Raw genomic sequence first — 27808 nt, forward strand, 5'->3', positions numbered from 1 at the left:
GTTACACCTTCTTCCATCTTACTTTAACAAGACTTAGCTGAAGGTCAGAAATTATGCTTATAATTTCTACAACTGTTCTCTGTCCGTAAAGGAAAGAACCATTCAAACTAGAACTTTGTGATGAGCTCGTTTCTAACCAGGAATGCCGGAACGAAGGCAGCGTGCAACGGGAAGGCACTGCAGAGATGCCTGCCACAGGGCTTACGGAAAGAGGGAATTGTTCTGGCTGCAGCATTTGACCAGAAAGCACTCAAAGCCAAGTCCTGATCCGTGCAAGTGTGTTGTTCAGTGGAACCCAACCTCAAAAGATTTAGTCCCATCTTTTAGACATTTCGCTCGTAAGCTGCTTCTGAAGAAAGTTCTGAGTAGTACTCTAATAAAAATAAGACAGACCCTCAAAATGAATGCAATGTTAGAAATAGCATATATTACAAATCTTTTCTCGATACGAACAATCAATAAGAATACATATTAGCTTAAAAACAGCTCAGCAAATGTTGCTGATCTGCAAGAAATCTCAATTCACTATTTACAAATAAGACAAAGTGAATACAGGAAATTTTACACATTTGGTAGTTAACAGGTTATTGTTTGCCAAGTGGTCTATTAGAAACTGATATTTAGGAAGACTGGAAAAACACCCCAACCAGTTATTACCTCTTCAGTCTATATTTAAGTACAGAAAACCAGACGGTAGACACTGGAGATAACATTCTGCCTCATTGGGGGAGCAGGGACAAACGACAGCGCGAAGGCTTCTGCCATGAACGCCATTAAAATGTTCTGTGCACAGGATAAACACACCTAACCCTACCGAGAAGAGGCCGCTGCCACCACCTTAGGCTTTCATCCATCAAGAACTCACACTCCTGCACTCACCAATTCAGAACAGTTTAATGATATTTTTTTTTCCTTTTTGCTATACATAAAATATAGTAAAGAAAGTCAAATTTAGATTAATTGGATCAACACAGAAGATCAGTTATTCACAATACGGCTTCGATGGGATGATAAAAGCAATGACCAACACGCACTAAAATTCACGCAAAGAGGGAATTTCGGGAACGTTGCTTACAGTTAACACTGCAGTCCAGCGTGAATGCAAAGTATGGGAACTGCATTGGTCCCGTCCTGCAGAACATTTTACTCAGCAGCCTTATCTGTACATGAAACATCTCTTACAAATCTGCTTCTCTTCAACATTTATCCACTTCTATCTGTGAAACCAAGATGAGCGTGTCCCGTCCATCAGGAAAAGAAAAAATATAGCAAATAGTCAAGGAAAAAAAAAAACACCAAAAATTTACAATACAGTTTTTTCCCCTTTTGATGAGAATGCTTTTCTGTACAACTGCTTTTTTGTAATCTAATACTGTTTAAAAAGCTATCAGCTTCTTCAAGATGGCCACTGCAGGCTTGATAATATTCCAGGAACACTTAAATAACAGTTTTTACAATAAATTTTAGGTCTATATCATTAGATTACTTTATATGCACTGGTCTCTCATCTGATTTTAGGCGTTTTCTACGTGGTTGTATAAAATCTTCATCGGAGTCCTCAGTTATTTCACCATCATCCTCTTCCTGTTCAAATTCAGGCAAAGGCTGGAAGGTCCTGTCTGGGTAGATCTCTGTAAGTTTATCTTCAAAGTACAATGCAACTGCCTTCCCTGCCTGCGCTACTTCTGAATCAGCCTGCAAATAAAAGAAGACAGGAATATTCACCAGTTGGAAATGCACATCCCTTCTTCAAGTGTGCATGGTCTGAAACGCTTACCTTCAAATTAATCTCTTGTGTTTCTGCATAAACTTGAACAACTTTCATCATCTAAAAAGGATACCAGAGTCAAAAAAAATGAAATTATAATCCTTCCTAAAGTTATGAGATCGTACAGGATTGGATGACTAAAGTCAGCCATAACAACAGAACAGCTTGTTATGGGCTACAGCTCTTTAGTTCTTAAACTTAGCGGAAGCAGGTAAATAAACCTTCAACAAGACACAGCCTTTGTCTAAATAAAGTCTCTCAGTCATTTTCAAAACTGCGCTCCGCTGATGACTGCTTGCTTCGTTATAAACTTTAGTTGCCTGGCCATTATTATGGAAAAGCCTCACTTTAGAGAGCAGTGCTCTATGAGACTTTCCTGGGGGTCATACTTTGACGAGCGTACGGCTGAGAGGCACTGGACACGATTAGCGCCCAGGCGGACTTATCTTTTTCTACGAGCCAGCATTTCAAACAGCGAGACAAGTCTGAAACACCTTTTTTTGTCTTCCCCCATTAAGGAACCCCCAACATATCCATCAGCCCTTGCTCCCCTGTTTTACTCTTGTCCCTATGAGCTGCAGAACATTTTCCTCTACAGTAGATGCTTCATTAATTCCCTGGGTGGAGAAGCTCACATAATTGCAGCTTCTTCCAGGGCTCATCAGCCCCCAGGCAATAGAGACATACGGCAGCTGGGGATGTCAAAGTCCCAAATGCTCATGGGTATTTACAGCATTACATCATGAATCTTGATTTTTTTTACTGGCGTACCTGTGAAACAGCTGAGGTTTTAACTGTAGGTTTGTGTACTTCCTTCAATTTACCTCTTCACAGAGCCCCAGAAATGCAGCCCAAACACTGCAAAACTGATTACATTTTACAGAATAACACTGGCTGGTTTATTCATTTCGAAGGTCAGAATAAAGCCATTCCCTGCGATGCTTCCTCCCCAGGGCTTTGTCATCCTTGCTTTAAAGCATTTCAGAAATTAGGATGTCCTCTTACTGCAGCTCCTACTCTGTTCCAGCACAATACCACAGGGGTTTCTGATCTTTAGTTTGTTTTTTCCATTGCTCCACCTTATAACTACACTTAGGCTATTTATCTCCCCAAGTCACATTTCACATGTAAGGTGCAAGTACCTCTCTATCAGATGGGTTTATTGCAAAATGAGTCAACTTTCCTCATTCATCAAAAATACGACTCCACACAAAAGTTATCTACTAAAAATGGACTTTTGTGAGAGCCCAATTAGCAACGAGCCAAAGCACTTGGCTTCTCAGCAGCCAGAACAAACACGATGCTGCATGAGGTACCAGGATCAGCAGAACATTCTCCAGACAGGCACATTTCCTCAGTAGAGAAAGTTTCTTCGACAGAGATCTACCACATTTCACAAGTATACGAGTAACTAACTGTATTGCTGGAGATACTTTTAAGGATTGTTTGATTCACCTGTATTACCACGTTCCCTAAACACTTTTACAATCTATTGAATGTCCGGTAACAAGGTCATCCTGCTCTTTAGTCATATCCGTACCAGTGAATGTACTTTAAAAGTTCCCTCCGTAAAGCCTGACCTCCCCATTTAGCTAAAACCAAGAGGCCATTCCCTAACTGCATTTGGTTTATTTGGTTTTTAAGCGTCTGATTCAGAATCTGCTTCATAAGCAGAAGTTACAACTGGAAGCAGAGCCTTTAATTGGAGAAGCTGCCCAACTATGTCGAAACAAATCTTAATCTAAAAAGAACGTGTACAGATTAGAAATTAACATACTTCATTAAACCTTTCACAGTTCTTGAAGATCAACCGGACATCTGCCACAAAATCCTCAGGAGTCTGGTAGTGTTGGGAGTGCTTCTTCTGCAGTTTCTTTTTCACCGTAGATAGATCCATTGGTTTCTTTATAATTTTATAGTAGTTTGGTATCTGTAAAAAACAAACAGCGATTTATCGCTATAATCGTAGAACTTGGGTCAGAAAGGACCTTGAAGCCCATGCAGTTCCAACCCCTCTGCCATGGTCGGGGACGCCTCCCACTAGTTCACAGAAGCAGTTGAATTTCTCCACTTATCAAGATATCAGTTGGCTCAGCTCATCATGCACCGTGTGCACGTTCAGCAAGTGAGAACAATTTCTTTCCCTCAATCTGTTTCAGAAGTTCTTTCTAACCTTCAGTGCCTTTCACAGCACAGCAACGTTCTTCATCACAGTTATTTCTCTTATAGTTGAAAACAGAAGAGTCAAAGCAGTTTCTTTCCTCCTGTCATTTAAAGGGTTTTGAATTTCATGGCTATCCTGAGACACCCTCTTCTAATTCAACAACTGCTAACTGGAAGTTGTTTCAAGTACCTGGGGTTGAGGCAGAGCAGAGCCTCTGCATGGACAAGCTACAGAATCAACTTCTGTCACTCTCAGAATCATGAAACACTGGATGACCACCAGAACTTTTAGACCGATTCAAATAAAAGCAGTCAGTTCCGTACCAAACTCAACTCCAGATTTTAGAGAAGTTATGCCAAAAAAGAAAACCACAAACTGTTTTTCCAGAGACTCACCGAGGCTGGGACTGGCTCTTGAAATTCAATGCTCAGCTCGTGGCAATACAGGTAAAGCAGGAGACGTTCACATTTCTTAAAGAAACAAACAGCTTCACATTAATATCCTTAATCTACCCTCAGCCTTGAAGTTGCTATCTCCCTATTTTAAACAGGTCTGTCCTTTAGCAGATCAGCACTAGAAAATGTAAATGAGCTCCCCACATGCTTAATTATAAAATGTGAAGCTCTTAGGAGGGTGTTGTTGAGAGGGCAGAACACCTCCTTACCGCTCACATAGCAGAAATAGACTCCATTTTTGCTTTCGTCTTCCTAAACAGAAGCTTAGGGCTAATTAAACGTGAATTAAACGTATATTACTGCACGCTAATATACAGTCTAATTGAAAACAGAAAGACAAACTACAACTGCTTTTATCCAACTCCAGCTGCCTGTAGCAGGAAAGGACTGGGTTGCAGATTTTCATTCCTTTCTCCACAAGACAGAATTAAAACAATTTGACAAAGCCAGAGTGTTCCCATGAATTCCTGCTGAAATATTTTCCTTTCCTTTGCTTGTAATTCCTTTGGAGGAATTTGGTTTGATAATACTCTAACACTTTATGCACGGGCTGATTGATAAGGCTAAAAATAACTTTGACTGTCAAGGTCAGTGCACCTTCACAGGAACACATCCGAACACTCGTGGCACTTCTCACAGCACAAACTCCACCAAATCTCTCTTTATGAAGGCTACATGAATGCTACATGCAAAGAACTTCTTCCAATGAACACTGAAGAGATTAATGCAAGTTAAAGGATGCATTTAAATACACAGTGTGTTTGCAAGCAAGTTTCTGCTACAAGATTTTTAGAGGCCCGGTGTAACTGAGCACTCCCGCAGTCACCAACACCCGGACACGTGGTCGCAAGCAAGAAAAATATCGGTCAACTTGGGGTTGGTTTTTTTTGCAGAAGTCAGAACTATATTTAATTGGATGCGGCCATAGCAAAAAACATCTTCAAGAAACAGCGCAGTCAGCTAATGTGGAAAGCTCTTTCTCCTAGGAGAGGGATTCCTACAGATCTGAGACATACCCTTTGGTCCACAGGACTCAGGCCTTGTGCCGTCTTCCCTTTCTTGCTGTGTTGTGAATTGTCACAATCATATTCGACTTCTGGTTTGCTCAGGTCTCTGCAGAATGTACATATCCACTCTCCACTGAAGAGAAATAAGCACAGTTATTCTAGATATCCAGGGACAAAGTCTCAGCGATGACTACAACAATTTTTTCATTAGCTCTTACAGTCACAGCGTACCGCAGTAAAGACTTGGATACTCAAAAGTAAGGAATAACCCTTAACGCTCAAGATAATTCTGCCAGTCAAGACCATTATCCCTGCCCTCATAGTCCTCTCCCACTTTCACCATGAATTAAAAGGCACTTTCCGTAACAGAATCATATGTTGGGAGACCATATGTTTATCAGACCAGTTACAGGCAGGAGTTTGAAACATCAGATTATATTATTGACAAGAAACCATCCCAAACTAGCTGATGTTGAGGATGAAATATCAATTTTGGTGTCACGTTGAAATCTACCCCATGAATGAGACCACAGAGCTGCTCTGGGGAACCACAACAGCATTCCTGGTACCTTGGAAAGCTGAGGAGCGTCGGTACGTGGCAGGTGAGGTGAAACACCTTCGGGCACTTCTCACAGCACAACAGATCCCCTCCGTTTTGGCATACAGCACACCAGTCTTCATTCGGATCATCATCTTTGTTATTGCCTTCCCCTCCAATTCTAGCTGACCTGTGCATCAGGCTCCGCACCGGGGATTTCCCATTGACAAGACTATGTCCAGACTGTTTGCAACTTTCACTTAAATCTGCTGGTTCGGTTTTCACGTGGTTTTCAAGACTTCCTAAAGCTTCTAATTCACTTTCCAGATGCAAGTTAGTGGACAGCGGCGGTGTCAAGCTGCTCTCAGGACTGCTAAGCTGAAATGAAAGCAGCACGTGGAAATCAGAGTGCGAATTTTACAAGGGTAACTTTCTTCAGATGCTGGAAGTCAAAGGCCACCCCCCATTTAGAAGGGCTATACTCATTTTCCAAAGTAAGTGGCAAAGCATTATGAAGAACAGAGTTGCATACAGTATGGAAAACTACTTTTTCACAAGTCCACCCTTTCAACAACCCACTGATTTCTACCAATACTGAACACGATAAACAAACTTTAAAGCCAAACACTGATAAATTGTTAAAAATATACCTTCACTATCACTAGGAGAAATCCTCACACCCATCAACCTGCTCCCAGCACACAATCCTCTTAATTCAAACATAGCTAGGAAACACCGGCGTAAAAATTCTTGCCCGGTTGAGGGATTTCTCAATGTAATCACATACATATGAATGTTTGGGAACTGCTAATGATGGGAGACTTACAGCTTTTATTACTTAAGAGATTAAAAGCAGCGAACACGCCACACTGCTGGGGGTATTTCATTTTAATAGCTAAAGATAAAAGTCAAACAGTCTACGCTGTGCCTTGCAGAGTACAGTATTACAGGATACAATAAAGTCCTCGCATGGAATAAACGGAGATTAAGTTCTGTTTTCTATCAGACTACTTTCAACCCATCGTAAGACAGAAAACTGACCCACAGCAGTAGGTCAAGCCCTGTTCCAGCTGGGAAGGGACACATCTGCCATCCTTTCACGATTATTTGTTCAGCGTAAGCCAGCCAGCCACCACGCAAACCCCACTGCCATACTGGTACCTAAGTCACAACTGTGAAAACAGACAGCTCAGTACTCGAGCTGGTCCACAGCTGAAATTCAGACACACTGCCGAGGAGAAACACATCTCTCCCTCCTCAGGGCTGTGAGCAGAACACGAGGCTTAAGAGTAGAATTGCTTCATTAATTCCAAGTTCTTAAACATGCTGTTAGGAAAACCATAACACGCAGTTGCACAAACTAACTTTACCATGCAAGCACTCCTCCTGCCATCCTCTGTCTTCTCCTGTTTCACTGTTCCTGAGAAACTGCAGATTTCTTCCTCGGTCCCTGGCTCTTGCTTCACTTTCACTTGGTCAGACTTGAAGTTAACGCCAGTTTTCTCAGCCGTTCTGCCCGAGGAACCACAGCTAGAAAGATACCAGCACACAAAGAAGAGGAAAACACATCAGAGTCAAGAAATTTAAGGGATTTCAAAGCAATTTCAGAGGCAAAGCATGTCAGAACATTTACAAGACAGCTCCAGATTACATGACAGCAGAGAATCTTAATGAAAGGGAAAAAAAAAACCATCAATCTTCTTCATGTAAGCGTTCTTCCACCACTGGGTCTCAGTTACATCGTAGGCCCACCGGCCCGTTGTCAATTAGGTTTTTGAATTCGTTGTGTCTGTTTTTTCAGCCTGGCAGTGTTAACGTAACACACTCACCTGCCTCTGCTGCCTGTGCTGGAGGTACTAGGTGGCCTCACCGGAGTGTGGGAGTTGGATAAACCTGCAAAGAAGCAGCACAGGAGTTGACTTAGTACATGTTTACACTCTGCAGTAAAAGAAACAACCAGTTGAGTAACACCAAATGTGCTGCTAGAATATCCAAATTTAGAAATTCACATAAGTCAGCTCTCCCCTCAGTCGTTCAATCAGAACAACTGCCTAGCACATCACATTAAATAAACACACACAGACACACAGTGCTGTTAGAGTCCTGATAATTATTTCTCCTAATCCAAACGGTGCTATAGAGCCTCAGCCCATTAAGTCCTCAAAGTCTATCCACTGACAGCCACCAATAAAGCCAAGAAAAGCAGATGCTGTATGTCTTGCATGTGAGTTTCGAGGAACATAGTGAGTTCCACTGCTGCAACCATTCATTCACAGACTCTTACGATAAACTTGCAGAGAAAAGACTAAGAGAAATAAATAGCAAATGACTCCGATCAGCTTCTTACTAACAGAAAAGGACATTTTCAGTGTTTAAAAAACTCAGCATTAGGTATGGGTGACTTAATTTATGCATACACACAACAAAAGCTCTGTCATTAACTGGCTATGCTAGAATGACCTTGCTCAAATGATTGTTGGGTGTAAGTATTTCGTATTTCTGTGATCACGCTACTCTATACGCTTACTTCCCCAATCTTGGAATAACTGAACTACGGCCTCTGAAAAAAGAACTGTGATAACACAGGACAAAAGTATTGTCTATAGATGTATCCGGAATACAGCGTTCAAGCGCTGACAGTTTGTTATTATAAAGATATTTCTGAAGGAGGGTAAAATTTAGAAGAATCTATTTCTCATCAAAATAAATTTTAAACTAACAAAACATCACTTCCCTTTGGCAGAAAATTGTAGGTGATTATTTTTAACTTAAATACCAGAAATACCCATTGTTTTCCAGCACCACCAGGGATACCCATCGCATTTACCTGATGACCCTGGAGACAGAGCTGAGGGTCCTGGGGAGGGATTCATGGTACTTGTAGGCTGTGGAGGGAGGTGGCTGCCTGTGATGTATCTACTCAGAAGGTTGTCCAAGCTGTTTGAACCAGCATCTTCAAGCTAAGAAGGAAAAACAGAAGTTTGAATTAGAGAGGCCTCATTAAATTTTCTGAACGGTTACACATCTTTAAACTGCGACCAGTACCATTACCAGAATCGTTCAGTGTCCCTTCAGGGATCCAGGACATCAGCAATCATTTTTATCTGTTTCACACAGAGATCAGTCTTTCAAAACAGAAAACCACGGCTAGAAACTTAAAGCAAGATTGGCCAAAAGCACCTAAATATCCTCCAGGTCGGCCACAGGCTGCGCTCACTCTGTATCATTCCAAACTTGGGGTTCCCAGGTGTTCAGCATTAGTCACACAAATGGGGTTATGCCATACGAACTCTACCAGATTCCTAAAGCTGCAAGAGCTATTCCACACTATTAGGGTAAGAAGGGCAAACAGGAACTTGTTTTTCCTCAGCATGATGTGAAATCTCCCTCCTATTCACTTTTTATACAGATTTTTAGTATCTATTAGCAACAAGGAAACAGGTACCCTATTACTTAAGACTGCTTAAAGCTATCCACTGCAAGACAGCATAATTGCAAATAACACGTTTGAAACACATTCTATTCAAAGGGGGTTTTTAAGACTGTGAAAGCAACATGAAAGATTAATAACTTCGCATACAACTCTTTATCAACGAAAATCCATAACAGGTATTATTAAAAAGGTGTAAAAAGAGCATCGTAAGATGATTCTGCATTTTCAGTGCACCCAGAAATCGCATTTTTATATTTCAGGCTACCCCACTAACAGCTATTTCTAACCCGATGTATCAGGTTAGAATCAGGCACAACCACTTACACCCGTGTTTTGTTCTAATAGCCAGACACAGCTCCAGCACCCAGATCAATCACAATCCAAGAGGTGATCCTTTTTCCCCCACCATTCTTATGTCAGCAATCGCCTGCAGCCTCATGAAAAAACTGAACGTACAACCCTTGCACATGAGACTGTAGATTTAGAGTTTAAAAGTCACTCGTAGTATTACAGCAGACCATCTGCCTGGGTGAAATTGAGGTTTTGTTCCTAGGTCAATTCTTTCCTCTATCATGACTGAATCTGCCACGTTTACATGAGCATTTCAATGTAAACCTCCTGTTCTCAAGGCAAAGCTGTCATCCTTTCCTCTCTGGCCTCCCAATCGCTCCTGCAGAAAACACATCGTACTTTCTTTGCCTCCACTCGTACATTAAACTATGCTTCTGCCCTCTCCGAAGGAGCCTGACTCCATCAGAATCCACCTCCGCGTGCGAGCAGTGCGACCCACTGCCTCCAAGCAAAGAGCGCCAAGCACACTCTGCGCTTCCAAGTCAGTCGGTGCCCACGACGCACAGAAGCGAAAGCTGTAGCAGCAGCAAACACACTCTCTGCGAGCAAGGATTAATTGATTAATCTAAAATTCAAGGTCAGCCCTACATAGTAAAAGCAGCTGCATGCCCAAGTCAAGGGCTGAAGATTTTAATTGTTTGACTTTAGAGGATAACTATCATTTTGCAGACAAGTACTGGTATCCACATCAAAAAAAAAGACACCAAAAGGAAAGCAGATCATGATTTCACCCATCGCATTAGTGCCTGATCTTCTCCACTGACCTGGATGGGTGGGATATCCGGCAGGGAAGGTAAATTCTCTGGGTTTGTTACAGAAGGAATGAGTTCGATAGCCGCAACGGATGGACTGGTTGGACCACGGTTTGCACTCGCCATTGTTGCTGTAGTAGGACTAGTGGGATTAATAGTGGTGTTGTGCACAGAAACAACTGGAAAAGGCCCCGCGTGCCCAGGGTTAGAATGCTGCAGGAAAAGAGAAGAGAACATGACTGCATTACAGACAAAACAGGCAGTCATTGCATGTCAAACTGCAACACACGCATTATGGGAAAATCCCTAACAAAAGACTAGGGGGAAGGACGTATACACTCAATTCTATCACATAACCTGAGAGCACTGAATGCAAAGCAACTGCTATTTTTATTGACTTAGAAAGAAAGGATACTTTATGTGGCTGGTTATTTAAACATACAGCACATTCTCCACCAAGTTACTTTTATATATAGCTACATATTTATTAAAGCAACTGCTTCCTCCAAAGACAACTTTAGAGTCCATATGCCCGCCTAGAAACTTGTCTTTTAAAAAGAAAAGAGTAACTGTTTCAAGTATTAAAGTAATTTTTGGTTTTCCAGTCACATGAGCATTCGCTGTTGATAATTTTTATTCTTAAGCTCTGCATCATGCCTCAGGTTTGGATTTAAAAACACTTTAGAATTTGGTTTCATTAAAAACCCTCAGCTACGTCACTTTGAATTTCACTGTTCCTGACTGTTCTCTAAGAAACCCAAAAGTTGAATCTCACTGAAAAGCGAAAGCGGAAACATTTTTGTTTCCCAGAACTAAAACGCAACACAAATAGAATTCACTTTCATTCTTCAAGTCTGAATTTTCTTACATTCAGCAAAAATGTCACAGTACAGTATGCAACACGAGAAAGCGTATAAATGTGTGTAGCCGTGAGTTACGAGCGTGACAGATAAACACATTTACAGCTGGCGGTATCTACTGCAATGACAGTTTGGCACAATGGCACAAATGAAGCGTGTACACAGGATATACTTGTCTTTGAAGGTGAGGCTGCATCATGGAGTACTGTGGTCCATTGTGGCGTGGTATTCCTGGTATACGAGCAGCATTCTGAGCCATTCTCATCTGATGTGCTTGGAAAGCCCCACAGTTCATGTTACCCCTCTGCATGGTCTGCATGCTGATCAACCTGGGAGGCTGCAAGGGTTTGTGTTTTTTAAAATTTTTGCTTTTAACATGGAAAAAAAAGCCAATCTCTTTCCTCAGCAGTAGTTTTACTAGTTACACAACAAGAAAAGCCAATAGCTGTCACATTTAAAGTAGCTCTAATTTCAAACTATTTTCACGTATATAAACTGCTTTGTAAGTTTATATTTGACAGGGCGATTCTAAGTCTCGGTGTTAACGGCAAAAAGGTGAAATAAGAATATCTGAGATATTTACCTGCTGCTGCAAGACCTGCTGGCTCGTCTGCCTGGGGACTGACCCGGACGGCTGCCCCATCCTCATCTGCTGCAGCTGCTGATGCTTTTGCGCATACACTTGCTGCTGCATATGCTGGAGGCGAAGCTGTGCCAGATTGATCTGCCCTGGAGTTTTACTGACGTGGTTTGTTCCTGGAGGAGTTTGTCCAACCACTACATTAGGAGTGTAACTAGGAGCTGGTTTATTTTCAATGACAAGGTTACCTAAGCAAAACACAAAGAGAAATAGTAAACGGTTAAATCTCCATCAAAGGCTGCTCTAATTCGGTTTCCTTAGAGGCAGTAATAAAGCAATTTAAGTTTGAAATTGCCTTTTTTAAGTCTCCATACAAGAGAGAAGCAAAAGGAAACTCGGAACACAAGAAGAAGAAATTGGAAAACTAAAATCATGACCTGTGAGGGAAAAATGAAAGAGCTGGAACCACACAGCCTAGAAGACAAGAGAGACAGCAATGACTGTTTTCTGCTCACAGCAAACAGAAGATATGAGAAATAAAATACGAAAAATCCACGTTAGGCATAAAATTTCTATACGTAAGGAAGCAAAGCCCGGCAAAAGATATTTGCGGGACAGTGGAGAGTGTCCCACCACCGAACAACTAAGAAGAGGTTACACCAGCATGACACAAAACACTGCTATGAGCAAGCCCTGCCCTGACACAATGCAATGGACCACATCGCCTCTCTATCTCCAGTCCTGCTTTTAAAGGGAATAGGCCAAATGTTGATTTTTGACTTTGAACACGTACTCACTGAAATCCACGTGTCACTTTTCACTGAGGCTGACAGTTTCTGCTCTCTCTCCCACAGAGCTTCCCTCACATGCCCCAGATTCCTACTCAAACAACACTTCAAGCTCTGTCTGGAAAGCCTTGCTTTTTCCTTCTTGACTGATTTCCCGGTGTTAACAGCACTCAAAAATGGCTTGAGGAACTGCCCATGAAAGAACAGCATCGATTTTCAACCACCACTTACACAACAAAAAGTTTGCTTACTGCACACAAAAACCTCCTCGACTAAAGACAGGAACGCCAAAACCTAGCAGACGTAGAACAGAAGCGAGTACAAACAAAAGTGCCAGGAATAGTTAATGCTTTTATCAGATTTTCTATTAGGTTTTTATCTGGCAGCAGAGCTCACAAGCAGGTGCTGACAGACACCTTTCATCCCTCCTCTCTCCTCACTGAAAACCAGTTCTTTGGAAAGTACAAGTGACGGGGTGATTAAAATGGAAGAAAACTTTGACACTACACTGAGGCAGGATAAGGCAATAACACAGAGGCTAAGATACCGAACATCTCAGATCCTTAAAAGAGCACATTATGACCACATCTGACAACAGCCAGCGAAGTGCAGGGACCACAACTGCAAATGTCTACTGATCCGAGATGTCACTAAGTGCTCATGCAGAACATCAGCGTTCTACAGTCTTATGCCGCCGGGCTCCAAGCCCTTCATGCTTTTATCTCACCGAGGTATTACGAGCTCCCATGGCAGCAGATGCTTTAGGGTAAAGATAGAACAAAGATCTGCACTGAGAAAAACTACTTTAGGTATAAAAGTTTACAGCTATGGTGGCGTACATAATCTACCGCGTGGCAGTTGCAAACACCACCACACAGGAAGAGCAGCGTATCTCCCATTACGACACTCTACTTTTCATTACATTTATAAACCTGTCAGATATCATACAATACAAAACTAGTTAAACATTACTTCTGAATTCACTTGCCTTTCCAGCAATCGCATGGACTGGCTTGGAACTGAGCCATGAATGTAGCTCATATCAACAGTCCCCCTAATGATGCTTCACACATGAGGTTCACACAACCTCCAACACTTAAGACGTCAAGTATTACTCCACATGCAGCTAAATAGGAAGTCCAGATAGGCAAAACCGATTCTAGTTACTCACCAAAAAAGCTTACTCCAGAAACCAAAGCCCCTATTTAGCACTACCATGTTATTCTATGACCATCAGAATCGCTCCAAGAGGAGAAGGAAGGACTATTCCTAGAACCACTGCCTTTGGAAACCAAAAGCTGTGGAGAAAACTTTACTACTAGAAAGAACAGAGCAGATAAGGAGGGTAATGAGGAGGTTATGCCAAGAGAGTTTTGGACTTCTGCGCTGAGATGGATTGTGTTCCAACTCACTCATGTTGGATGAGCACGTCCAACTCAATCGTGTCTTTCAGGTAACACAGAACACACACACACACACACACACTTTTCTCACCTAAATTGACGACGTTCTTTGCCCAGAATGTAGGGTCACAATGGAAGCGTATTGCTCCATTGGCAGCTGGGACAGGATCGCAACGTGCCTTTAAGATATGTCTTAACTGGAACGTTATCTAAAGGAAAGCACAAAAACAAGACTGCTGATGACAACAAAGCGAAGAGTGGGAACGTTGAGAAGCATGCATTTGCCCGATAAGTTTAGTCTGCTGGATCACCAACAATGACTGTCTATGGCAAGTTTAGTTGGTAGCCTGGGAAGTACTTAATACACCAGGGAAATCACCTACCATAGAACCGATTTTCACTGAACTCTGAGGATTACTGAGAAGCACTGTAATGTAATAACACTACTTCTGCAATGACTGAGGAGAAACACTGAGGTGCCTTTACAGAGCTTCACCCCATTGCTGAGATAACACAGCCAACTCCTTAATTTACAAATCAAGAGTGGCGTATCACACATGGGGAGGGCTGCTTTGTTTTCTTAAACAAAACATGAACAACTCCTTGGAAATAATCTAGCAAAGCCACACAACACTTAGACAATTCTTTTGACTAAACATTCTCCGTACTGCACAGATGGGTTTGAGGATGCTTCCTTACCAGCCGCTTACTGTAGAGCAGTGCAGTACTGCTGCCACTTGCAATAGCCCAGTTAGTGAAGTTCATCACATGCTTCACTTGTCGCGAAAGACCCGTAATGTCGTTTTGTTGTTGTATTAACTTCATCTGCCTTTCCTTTGTTACACTCTACAAAGAAAAAAAAAACTTTATTACAAAAGGGGCTTCAGATTTAGAAGGAAAACAAACCACTATCACAGTTCTTAAAAGCAAAAGAAAACTGTCACGAGCAAAGTAGCTTATACTAACGCACACATTCAGAGTAGCTAATTCTCCATTCTCCCACTCTATCATTCTTCACAAAGTATTAAATCGCAGGGAAAACAGTGGGCTGAGAGATGAGCCTCTGCTTTATTCCAGAAAAATACCAGCTACTGAACCAAGACCAGTTCTCTTCCTCACGTTGCCAGAGGCACAGCAGCACGACAAAGAACTGGGAGAGCGACCCAGGCTGGGGCCCAACAGAACCGCCAGCTAAACACTGGGTGCTGCCCAAAAAGCTTTTTGAGGTGGAGACTAGATTATACACAGCTTTCAGTTATGCTATAATACAGAAATATGGCAAACAGAAGACGGAAAGAAGACTTTCAGACACTCCCTTATGATGAGCCTGATTCTGGATGAACCTGAGGCACAGGCATAAAGCTAAAGGGGCCACAGGCTCTGGTCAGTGAACAGATAAACGAGAGATTGAAACCCAACACATTGTTTGTAGGCAGCATGAGCAAAACCCACAGCCACACCAAACAAATCGTTTGCAAACATGGAATGTGAGTTCTCAATAGGAGATGTGAAACAGTGAACAACACTATTATTTTTAATCTTAACTGTACCTCAAGGTGCTGTAAGAGAGATTTTCCCTTTTTATTGATTTCATTGATGAGGGTGAATATAGCCACTTTGATTTCCTGTTCGACTCGTTTGTTAGTTTCATTTACTTCTTTTATCCTAAAGAAAAGAGAATGTATTGTCAGGCTGTCACTTTACACTGTGCTGCCAAATCCTGAACCCCACAGGCACCTTCCCATCCTTGAAGACTGAAGGAGCAATTTCTGCACTAAAGCAGTTCCAGTAAGTGCAAAATGTATAGCTTGATTTCTAGCAGCACAATCATCATTACTCAACTCTTTCAAAGAAGACAGCTAAAATTTCAGTTTGGAGAAAGAATTTAAACAATGACATCAAGACAGTATCTCAATTTACAACCTGTTTTACTTAAAATAGGTCCTCGTAGTTCATACCATCTATTTCTATGTTCTCACGTATACATACACATACCCAGTCAAGATCAGGTGTGTGTATCTACACATGCACATATACGCTTAGGTATTTATCTCCATATCAGGTCTTTTTCACTATGAAGAATTCATACGCGATGCTTTAAACTCTTATGCTACTGTGTAATTAATCAGAAAGGAAGTTAACGCTGAATTTCAGAACCTCTCCACCTCCTCCAAAAATTCCTGTAATCACAAAGCTATTACGTACCTGCAATCCATGCACAACAAAGATATCAACATTTCACTAACGATCTGCCTGACATTAGCCTACATTATGCCCTTCTGCTTTACCGTTACTGCCTTTCAGCTTTTTACACCTCTTCATCATCTCCATCATTGTTATTCTTCCTCAGTTTTAGCATCTTCATTGTTCTCAATTCCTTCAGACTCAAGCAAATCATCTTGGGCTCTGCCCGCAGAATTTGAAATACAGCATTTCTTAAACTCCACTGCAAATTCTGGATTTACCTGATCCTATGCCATCTGCACCTAATGACAACCCAGAGTAGCAGCAGGATTCTTTACTGCGCTTGTAGGAGTCAGAGCACAACACCATGCCATGAGCCAGTCTCTGCGTAAAGATTTAAGCTGTCTTTTATTAAAGGGTTTCTTCGCTACTAACTCAAACCTCTGAACTTGTGATGCCATTCATCCAGATATGCTCACAAGACCAACACTCATTTGGCTGATGATGATCTTCACTGCTGGTGTCAAAAGCCCTTTGAGGCGCCTTGGACACACACGTTTTTTTTGTGACAGCACAACCTGGTCTTCCACTCCAAAAAACACTCAACCAGCCCTTTGTTAGCGCAGCAGGCATCAGTCCTTGGCTCCAGCACCAGCACGCAGCTACTCCTTCACCACCGTTTAACGCTTTGTGGTCACACACGATGGCAATTTCATACCTTCCACTGACACTGACAAACATTATCGTAATACAAGCTACAGCTTGTCTTCTTGTGTCACGATGGCCATCTCTTTCAGGTCCCTTCAAAAAGTTCCATGCCAAATCGGTACATAAAAATCTCCATTTTCGCTGCTTCTGTTTTCACACACTTGCCCCTCGTGTTGTATATTCTCCTTCCTTTACGACTCTCATTTTTTTTTTTTTCAAAGTACATGGTACCACTAGGAGTTAAAAATTCACACCTCTTTGCAAAAGAAGATTTGAACTTCTCCTTTTACCTTTTGTACACTTCCTTCTGCCCTGTACTTTCCATCTCCACATGGTCTGTCATTTCGCAAATGATTTACCGGCTACATCAGGCTCACAAAACCACCGAGAAAGACAGTGGAATTCCCTGACCTCCAGCCCATCACGTCACCGCAAGTGGGCAAAGAGCCAGCAGTAATCATGCACTCTCTCTGCCTCTATATTCAATGTTATATATAACACTGAATTTAAGCGAACTCTGCCTTTTTTAAATTCAACTGCTTAAGGAAAAGCTTGTCTTCCTTAATCACACCAAGTTTTGCTTGCCTAAATAAAAAAAAACAAAACACAAACTCAAACTGTTTCTTATTCAATTTCAAAACAAGTTGTAATGACAGTTATTAAAGAGGCATTCAGGTGAAACATTAAAATATTTGAAGGAAAATCTGTTTATCTCTACAGCCAACACCTCTGCCTTCTAGAGCTGGACTTGGCAGAAACCTTGAGAGGGGTTCACCTTGATTATTTTACCCCCTGCTCCCTTAAGCACAATGAATGTGCCTCATTTTTGATGCTCCTCAAAGCTGCCAAAAAAGACATCACCTTTGACGTGTGTTTCTTATACCGATTTCCAACATGCAAACTATTGTAGGGAAAAAAACATTACGAAAAATAATTGAGTCTAACACGACTAAAATGTATTATTCTAGTCCCATCATTCACCTTACTGTCATCCATTAAAAGGGCAAGGTAACAGTTACCCATTTCAGGGTACTCACCTATTCTGAACTTGGGCAGCTGCAAAATTTACATAATTCTTCTTCTCGAGAAGTTTGGCCAACAGGTTCTCAATTGCACCCTTCTGGTTCTGAAAAGCTTCTTCCAGAAACTGGTACCTTTCCAACATGCAAAAGAAGACACCAGTTACCAAGGCACTAAAGTCCCTCAGACCATGTTGTTTTGATCCTGCTCTTAAGACATTCGACAAAGCTCAACCAACCAATCCCTTGAATTTCCATACTCTCCACATGTTCTTCTTCGCAAGGCATCACTTTGTAGAATCATAGAATGGTTTGGGTTGGAAGAGATGTTAAAGTTCCACCCCTTGCCATGGGCAGGGACACCTCCCACTGGATCAGGCTGCTCAAGATCCATCCAACCTGGCTTTGAACACCTCCAGGGATGGGGCAGCCACGACTTCCCAGGGCAACCCGTGCAAGGGCCTCATCGTGAAGAATTCCCTCCTAATGTCTAATCTACATCTTCACCCTTCTAAATTAACACCATTCCCCCTCATCCTATCACTACAGGCCCTTGTAAAAAGTCTCCCTGAAGCCTTCTCCTCTCCAGGCTGAACAACCCCATCTCTCTCGGCCCGTCCTTGTATGGGAGGTGCTCCAGCCTTTGGATAGTCTTCACGACCTCCTCCGAACCAGTTCCAATGGTTTCATATCCTTCTTATGTTAGGGATACCAGAACTGGACATGGGGCTCTGAAGGGGGTCTCACCAGAGAGAAGCAGAAGGGCAGAATCCCCTCCCTCGCCCTGCTGGTCCCACCACTTTGGATGCAGCCCAGGACATGGGTGGTTTCCGGGCTGTGAACGCAGATAGCCTGCTTATGTCCTGCTTCTCATCAACCAACACCCCAAGTCCTTCCCCGCGTGGCTGCTCTCAAGGATGTCATCCCCGAGACTGTATTGATACGCAGGGTTGCCCTGACCCAGGTGTAGGAACTTGTATTTGGCATTGTTGAACTTCGTTTCAGTCCAGCAAAGAGTAAATACAACAGTCTTTAAGGACACAGCTGTTTTAATTCGACACCATTTCAGCCTCCGAGAAAGCACAGCACAAGAACGAAGGCATGGGAATACTTGTACCTGTGTTCTTTGTGTTCCAGTAACTGACAGTCTCTGCACGTCAGCCTGTCGCAGGTCTCACAGAAAAGCTTCAACTGCTCTTGTTTGTGGACAGGACAGAAAACGGGACGTTGACCAGATGCTCCCACTGCCTCTGTTTTTACAAACAAACCATGTTTGCATTTTCAATTAAAATTTACACAATCTGAAGACTCAAATAACTAATTCCAACCTAAGTAATAATAAAGGATTAGGACAAAGATGACAACAGACCTGTTCTCATGCTGAAGTTACTGTAAACTTGTTCTTGATGAAATATTTACAGAGGCAGTGTTTTATAGGAGTTATTGTGCAGCAAAATATATAACTGGATCGCCTTGGCCAGTGGATAAGATTACCAGTATCTCAGCATTCTCCAGATTTCAAACCCTCCATTTAGTTATTCTACTACATAAAAGGATTAAGAACAGAACTAAGCGCATCCTCCTAAAGACTGTCTCTTTCTGTTTCTTCTGCACTTAAGGTATTTTTTACATCGAATACTGAACTGTACAACGTATCGGCAAATAACTCATTTGAGTTTAAAATTTGGTTTTCCTCTATTTTTAGAGCTACCAATTTTGCACTGATAGCATTTTACTAAATTTTTCCCCAACCTTCATGGAAAGTCGTACAGATGATTGTTACCTAAATAATCTTCCCTCTCTCTTTTTACACGTGCCAAAGGGAAAATGTTTTCACTACAGGCAGGACCGAGCGATATCTGAGCGCTTACCTGAAGAGACATCCTCTTTTTTTCTGATCAGGTGATCTTTAGTGAATTTTACTCGCTGATGAGCTTCGATGCAAGTCTTGCATAACCACTCTCCGCACTCCACACAAAATCCGACAGCACTAGCGTTATCTTCACAGCTTGTACACACCTACGAAGGGACACAGCCTGTTACCATCATGTCCCTGGAAAGCATTAATGGGTACAGAAACAAAACCAGCACGTGAATTCCAGCGAGCAGGAAGCACCATACCTGTTCTGACTTCTCGTCGGAGCTGCTTGGTGTTTCTGATGTGTCTTTCACAAAGTAGTTATCCACCAGGTCTATCTCTCTGCACTCCTGGCGGCACACTGGACATCTGATCACACCAACTGCAGGACAGAAAGTGTTTTCCACTTTTAAGAAAAAGAACATGAAAACCAACATGCCCGGAAACAAAAGACAGAAAGAATGAGCACATAATCTTCAGGCTGATCATTTCTCTGGGGTAAATGAACAGATTCCAGAGACATCACCCTTAAAACCCAGCCATATCAATGAGTAACTGATTTGCACAAAAAAAAAACCACAATAACACCACAAACAAAAAAAAAACCACACAACCCTCTTCAGAAAAGGGTCCCTTACATTGAGTGAAGCTGTGATAACTCCTACTTTATACTCAGTTTTTCCTACTGACTTCTAAAAGTACAGACTTTTAGCTATTTGTTCTCTCCAAGAACACAGGGTGTCCACTGCCCCATTTCAGATTGTTAAACTGAAGGCACTCATGAATTACTTTCTGTAACAGCCTATTGTCCACTTTCTCTCTCAAATGCATGAAGAGCTGTACCAGGACATCAGGTGTGACCTCAGTGACGTCCATGGGAATGCCAAAGTGGCAGCGGCAGGGTTCTCCCAGGCACAATTGAGGATGTTTCCTAAGACAGCCTGCTCCCACAAGCTCGGGAGGCAGAGGCAGTAACACCGACACCCTGAAACGCTCAGAGAGTTAGTTGACAGTGTTCTGCAGAAGGCTCATCCCAAAACACGTGTGAGAGGATGGTAAAAAAGCCATCGCGCGAGCTACACCTGCCTCTGCAACACACACAGCACTGCACGCACACAGCTTAAAAGCTGAGTATGGACCAGACTGGTTCCTTCCCAGTACGCTGCCTTATCCTCTGTAATTGCTAAATTAGAGCTTTAAGTCCTCAGCAGAGTTGCAAAGGAGTTATGACATGAACCAAAGTGACATTTAAAGGTGTTCTATTAACAGCCTGTGTTAAAGGTTTGAAAACTTAATTTACCACTAAGGCAATGCTTAACGCTTTCTTTCCAAAAGAAAATCAGGTCTGAAATCGGGTTTCTACACAATTTCACTGTGAATATAATTTTCAAAGAGAAGCATTGAAAGCGACTGGGTATTTTTATTCACGGGGACACCTGAAACAACTTTGAAAAGTAAGTGTAATTAAATGATGCTCAACTCCTCTGTGGATATTCAGAACAGAAGGATTTATTTCAGGAAGATTAATTACATTAGTAGTAAATTAGCATTATTTTTTTCAAGTGCCAACATTAACGATAGCTTCAGAACACAGAAGATCGACAGCAGAGCAACAAAACTAATCCAACTAAAAATTCCCTGTCTCATCAAACTAAGCATGCTTCAAGAGCAGGATGTGAGAAATACCCAGTATTCCAATACCTACATGTACGAGAGCTTCCATACGCACAACGAAGCCTCCTCCATGAGATTTTCTTACGACTGAATGACAAAGTTTTTTATGGACTATGATATGAAAGCCATCCATCAGCCGATGTATATATACCTATAGAATAAAAATCTCAAACATTTACCATTAAAACTGTTCCACCTAAAGTGGACCACAGCCGAACCTGATTTCCAGTGCTGCCTTGGGTTATTCACACAAAATATTGCAGAAAAACAAAGAGGCAGCCTGATAGCGACAATCCTTACACAATGCAAAGTCAAATTCCAGAGATGCAAACCGCTTCCTGTGAGGCAGGTTTGGGTTTGGTTTTAAATAAGACAAATCACAGAAAGCTTGAATAAAATCAAGCCTTACTATGTCAAAAGAGCGATGCAACTGGCAGCCTGCAGGCTGGATGCAGATCGTGGGCAATTCCACCTTGGCCACCAGTGCCTGACGTACAGCGCGGCAGAGCACAAGGCAAAGACGAGGCTTTACAGCTCTCATTCTGCACATTACACTTCATTTTCACATCTCGGCGCCCGTCGTTTGCAACAGCAGTTTTATAATATTACATGAGCCACTACACATCTTCCACTCACTCACATCCCAACTTTTGATCTAATATAAAACAAGTCAACAAGGCACCATTTGCACTATAAACCAAACTACGTTAATGAAAAGACACGGCCGTGACAGAGCAGAGAGAGGCAAGGAGCACAATCTGTAGTACACAGCACGTGTTGAATTGTTAGTAACACAACCGCTAGAGTCCCATCTCCCTCCTGCTGCACACTGGGCGCTCTGATTCGTCAAAGACTTTATTAAGAACACTAATGAGGTGAGCTCTATGTAATCCCTTTAACTGCTGATGATTTAGATAAAGCCACTAAGTGAGAGCACAGACATCACAGGAGGTCAGAAAGCGCAAAACTGAAGTAAAAGAGAGAAAACGTAATTTTGTTTTCATCAAAACAGAAAGACTGCTATAAAAAAAAATTCCCCACGCAACCCAGCAGCAAATCACAACTGAACATCTCAAAGAGCCCGAGATGTCAAAGGGAAGACGCTTTTAATCTACCGCTGCCAACCAGCACCTAAAGCTCCACCAACAGTATTCTTCTGAATTGTAACTCTGAACTATGAGGACATCTTGTAGATATTTACATTTGAACCTCCCCGGGGTAAGGACGTCACCGATGGCAATTGGCCTACACCCCCAAACAGGCAGCTTTTCCAGCAGGTTAATGTAACCATGAAACCTTCATCTTCAGATATTTCTAACAGGAGGATTATTCAATCCTGCTTAGAATTCTCTCCAGCCTGACACCCTAATACTTTCCCAAACTTTAAAACACCTGAGAGCCACAGAGACGGAGGAGGAAAGCCCTGATCTGCTGTGCTTCCAGTATAGAGACGCTGGCCAGACCAGCAGAACCAAAACAGAGAAATTGTTTCTAGAGAAACCTTACATCTTCGGCTACTACACCCTCTCCAGGTCAATATTAAGGAATCCCGATTGTGGCATCTTTAATGCGAGTTGCAACGGGCTGATCTGCCCCCAGCACGCCTTTGCTAAGCAAGGTGCATCCCGCCCAGTTACACAGCTGGAGGTTGACTCATATCTGCTACCTCTGCACAAAGAGAAACCTGGAATTTTCTGAATCATATTCTCTGCTCCACACTTCTAGGAATTCCCTCTGGGATTTTGTCAGATCCTTCAGAGACCATCTGTAAATGAGCACGGTTTCCTCAGCCAGTAGGAGTTAACCCATTTTTAGACCGAGCCCACACCCTACTATCCTTTCATTCTGGTTTCTTAGCTCTGGTTTACCATCCCCAGAGAGAAGCCGGCTGGGAGCCTCCGGCACTGACGCCCTGCGCTTAGAGAAAGGGGAAGTGGGAGGAAGGGAAGGGGAACCCAGTTATAACCGGCCACGGACAGTTGCCTACTCGATAAAAGCATTACACAAGCTAAGGAAAATCCCTCACTTTTATAAGCAGCTTCTAAACGAAAGGATCCACTTGTTGACTTCAGTCAACCGAAAATGAACACGTCACCACCTGACCAAACGCTCTTTATATCTGGCAGAGAACAAAAAGCAAGAATGGAGAGTAAAGCCACAGAAGTTCTAACTCCAAGACAGCCTTTGGCAACAAAACAAAGGGCGAGATCATGGATGCAAACGGGAGAGGGTACGTCACGCACACCACAGACACACTGCGCATGTGACTGAAGGATAAGACACTACAAAAAGCACTTTGTCCTTCAGCAGCACCGCTCACTACCGGATCCCCTCCATCACTGGATCACCACAACAAGTCCTTCCAATGGGCCACTACTATAAATCTAAATTCTCTCTCAAAGTTTATTCAGATATTGAACCCAAACACTTGTGTTCCTAAATATCTCTGCTTGCACACTGAAGTTCATATTTCCCCAAGACCCAGCACCCTTAACATAAGCTCTGGTCTGTAATACGAAAATCTTCATCAATTCTTCATTTGCTTCATGACAGTCAAGAATACAAAAAATCTTAAAACCTGAGTATAAAAGAGTAACTTCAACCTCTACTTAACACCCTAAAATGCAATGTTTAAAGTACCTTATGGACGGACAAGAAGTTGAACGGGAGTCAACAGCATGGTCTTCAGCAAGAGAGGCCACCGCGTCCCAGGCTGCATCAGCAGGTCCAGGGCAGCGATCCTTCCCCATTCAGCACTTTGGGAGACCTCACCTGGATCCTGGGCCCAAGTCTGGGACTTCTCGGTACAGGACAGACTGACAACAGGGACAAGCCCAGCAGTGGTGACCGAGATGCTGAGAGCTGAATCATACAATGCTGAGGGCTGAATCATACAATGTGCGAGGAGGGACAGATCTCTCAGAGCATCCATCCTGCACCACGGGACCTCACCCCAGCCTGCAGGGATCCCACAGGGCAAAGGCAGAGCCAGGGTCTTCCCAGAGATATGCAGTAAAAGGGCAGGCGTTAACACATAGAAGCAGGAACAAGGCAAAACTCGCTTCAGAGGCTTTACATCTCTCCAACCAGGAGGTCAAACACTGCAACAGAGGCTCTGCGAAGCTGCCATCCCAGTCAACAGTCACCACCCAACTGGAGACAGCCCTGAAGAACCTCCTCAAACCGGACCTGCTTGGAGCAAGAGGTTGAGATAGATCCCTCTGCAAGGGATGCTTCTCCAAGAACATCCTTTTTAAAGAAATGGCTTCAATTTTGTCGATACTTACAAGGCAGCAATTAGCACCAGCCTAAAACTTTACCGCATCACTACTGACAATCACATCTCAGCCTCCAATAGCCTTCTGTTGGGTGAGCAGCATTGCTGGGAAATGGATTGAGGAATGGTTAAGCGAACAAGGACATGAGAATGTTGAGAAATGGATTGAGGAATGGTTACATGAGCAAGGACATGATTCAATAGAAAAGCTTTGTGAGACAGGTATTGTATAAATGGAAACTTTGTTAAACTCTGAGTGTGGGTATGGACTGAAAGAACAGTAAGCATGCAAGGAGGAACCTCTAAGAAGAAACTTCTAAGGGACAAGCGGATCTTTCACAAGGAAACAGGATGGAACACTGAGCCCAACTGTAACTGCAATGTAACTGCAAGAAGATAAGCAGAGCTCGAAGTATCAGCATAGCAACAATGAATCAACAGGGGACAGATAGTTTTAGTAACTAATCATGTAGAGGCCATAACAAAGCATCTTTTGTATGTTAAGATATATAATCCGGGTTGATTTCGAATAAAGTCGAAGCTTGCTTTATCACTCACACTGAGTCGTCTGCTTGCTTCCCTCGCCCGTCGCACAGCATCATCTCAGACACCTGGTTTAAACCCACGTGTTAGTTTTGGGTTGAAACATGTCAGGCTGACTCCCAACACATAAGGATGAAGTGAATATAAGAAAATTCAGAACTCTTTCAGATGATTATACCGTTATAATGATGATAAAGCTTCACGATTCAGGAAATATTCACCAGCACTCGTGCAATCTAGTAACTCCAGCTTCCTTTTCAGGCTCAGACTTGGCGTGCACATAGTCCTCTAAGGAATGGATCTCTGCCAGGTTCCATTCCGTAGCTGGGAACACCAACAGCAGTCACTGCACGTGCACAATGTTTACTTTCTCTCAGAAACGTAAGGCACCAAATACCTATTTCTGCACAGCCACACACCCAACCCCTGTTCTAGTGTCAGTAAGCGGAGCCTGAAATAAACCCACACAGGTCAAGCGAGTGACACAATCAGACTGAAATCCATCAGAATATAAATACATAAAAAGCGCTTAACTGCTTTCAAGGTCCACTCGTCATTCAGAGTTTGGGTTTTTTCTGCCAAAAAAAATCCTTGCTTTTATCACAACCATCACACACTGAATTGACAACACATATTTAATAAGGAAAATCAATTTATAGCAGTCACAGACATCAATTCTTATAATGATAGCACATGCCTAGAATGTTCTTAGAAGCACTGTTTTAAAATAGACTATTAATTTAGACTGAAATTAAAGCTTCAGACCACAATTTTTAGTAAGCCCAGGAAACAAACTGCACATTTTCCAGATCCAGCCCATATCCATGACCCTCACCCACCAGCACAGGAGGAAGCTGAAGAAATGAGAGTGCAGGTCGTGTGCACCAACGCTTGCCAAAACCCAGACCCCCGCATTTACAGGGCTTCAGCAGCCCGTCGGACGCCGGAATCCTCAGGTGTTCGGACTGAAAATACAGTAACTACTACTAAACTCAACTGAAGGGACACGTCACACTTTCACAAACATCGTAGCATTTCTACGTCCCCCTTCAAAGCAAATAAAGAAGACTTACCGTGCAATTTGAGGTGCGATTAATACACGGTTTCTAAACACAAACACCGGGTACAGGAGTTGAAGTCAGCGATCACAACATTTTACGGTAGTTTATGTTACAGCTCTCAGTAGTAACTGCACTGTCCCCCCCAACTGCACATACAGGCACATCAGCCAGCCACGGCCACATCCCTCACGCTCTCCAAAAGCATCCTGCAGCTGGTTTTCAGTTTTTGAGCCTAATGAAGGCTGTGTCATCCACAAGGAGCCAAGAGAACCGCGTGGTCTCTCTGTGGAGATAATCTTCTTAAGGGAGACTGCAAATACCTCGAAGAGGCAGTGAAATCCCAAAACAACCCGTCCTCTCGGGGGCAGCGCATCACAAGTTGTTTTGCAGTATCTCCAACTCAGAAATAAACACTTTTCAGACCCAACAGGAGGCTCTCCCTTGCTCTTCCACACGGCCGGTCTCTCTGTGGACTCGACTCGAAATCCACTTTCCTTTTTACATTTTTCCATACAGTAATTAGCAGAGTGCACTTTGCCATCAAACTTTGTTAGGCTGCACTTTTACATCATCGTATTAAAGCCACTTTTAAAGACAGCTCTGACAGCGGATCTTTAAGCAACTCAACCCTCCCGGTCACAACACAGAGTAAAGGAGATGCTGATACAGAGTGCAAACTGCAGCCCTCAAGGATCTTCACTGTTCTCTCTCCAAGAGCAGTGGTGTGCTTTCGTCAGGAAAGGGCACTGTCGCACAGAGACCTGCTCTGTAGGTAGGCACCACACGCTCAGCTCCACACCACCTTCCACAGTTACTACCCAATAAAGACACATCTTTGCTATTTTGAGTGCTGACAAAGAGCAAAACCTGAAACTACAAAAGCAACATAGGAAATATCAAAAGAAAAACCCAGTTCTTTTCCACATCACTTATAATTATCTTATCTAGACATAGAGTCACTGAAAAATCACAGGCAAAATTTAAATGCCTGTAAAATAGCGCAGCCCATAATCCAGCAGGGAGAGCCCACAGTTTGGTGTAACCTGATTCAGGCAGAGTTTGGGTACCACTTCCCATTAATTCTTCCCCATGACCACACACCTGCGCACAGCCAAGAAGACCAGAGAAGCAGAAGTGGAAGTAATACTTCCCAACCATCACAACCCATGCCAAGAGGGAAGGACTCAGCACAACCAAGCAGTGTGGCACTTCTCTGCCCGGTGAGAGCATCCATTCTGAAACCTATTCCCTGGCAGGCGTTTCTATGTGCCATTCAACCATTCCACTGCCAACCTGCCAAGCGCCATCCACCAAACTGCATCTTTGTCTGGTTGGTCAATGCTTCATTCTTGGCCAGAATTTAACAAGAAGGATCACAAGGCAAA

At 42.8% G+C, this 27808-nt stretch overlaps 1 protein-coding gene across 1 annotated transcript in view; it reads right to left on the bottom strand.

The window, feature by feature from the left end:
• Window positions 1-875: 875 nt before the first annotated feature.
• Window positions 876-27808, bottom strand: part of TRIM33 (tripartite motif containing 33) — a 28464-nt gene continuing 1531 nt past the window's right edge. Inside the window, exons 2-20 of the mRNA XM_054087358.1 lie at window positions 20132-20250; window positions 19882-20029; window positions 19128-19260; window positions 18029-18145; window positions 15650-15764; window positions 14799-14945; window positions 14191-14308; window positions 11912-12156; window positions 11501-11665; window positions 10481-10681; window positions 8760-8892; window positions 7762-7825; window positions 7303-7462; window positions 5964-6310; window positions 5404-5527; window positions 4328-4402; window positions 3546-3698; window positions 1778-1828; window positions 876-1695 (exon numbers count right to left, since the gene is read on the bottom strand). Of these exons, the coding sequence (XP_053943333.1) occupies window positions 1483-1695; window positions 1778-1828; window positions 3546-3698; window positions 4328-4402; window positions 5404-5527; window positions 5964-6310; window positions 7303-7462; window positions 7762-7825; window positions 8760-8892; window positions 10481-10681; window positions 11501-11665; window positions 11912-12156; window positions 14191-14308; window positions 14799-14945; window positions 15650-15764; window positions 18029-18145; window positions 19128-19260; window positions 19882-20029; window positions 20132-20250 (2828 nt within the window). The 3' untranslated portion in view covers window positions 876-1482. The remainder of the gene's footprint in view (window positions 1696-1777; window positions 1829-3545; window positions 3699-4327; window positions 4403-5403; window positions 5528-5963; window positions 6311-7302; window positions 7463-7761; window positions 7826-8759; window positions 8893-10480; window positions 10682-11500; window positions 11666-11911; window positions 12157-14190; window positions 14309-14798; window positions 14946-15649; window positions 15765-18028; window positions 18146-19127; window positions 19261-19881; window positions 20030-20131; window positions 20251-27808) is intronic.

The sequence above is a fragment of the Cuculus canorus genome, chromosome 24 (assembly GCF_017976375.1).
Source record: "Cuculus canorus isolate bCucCan1 chromosome 24, bCucCan1.pri, whole genome shotgun sequence".
NCBI lineage: Eukaryota > Metazoa > Chordata > Aves > Cuculiformes > Cuculidae > Cuculus > Cuculus canorus.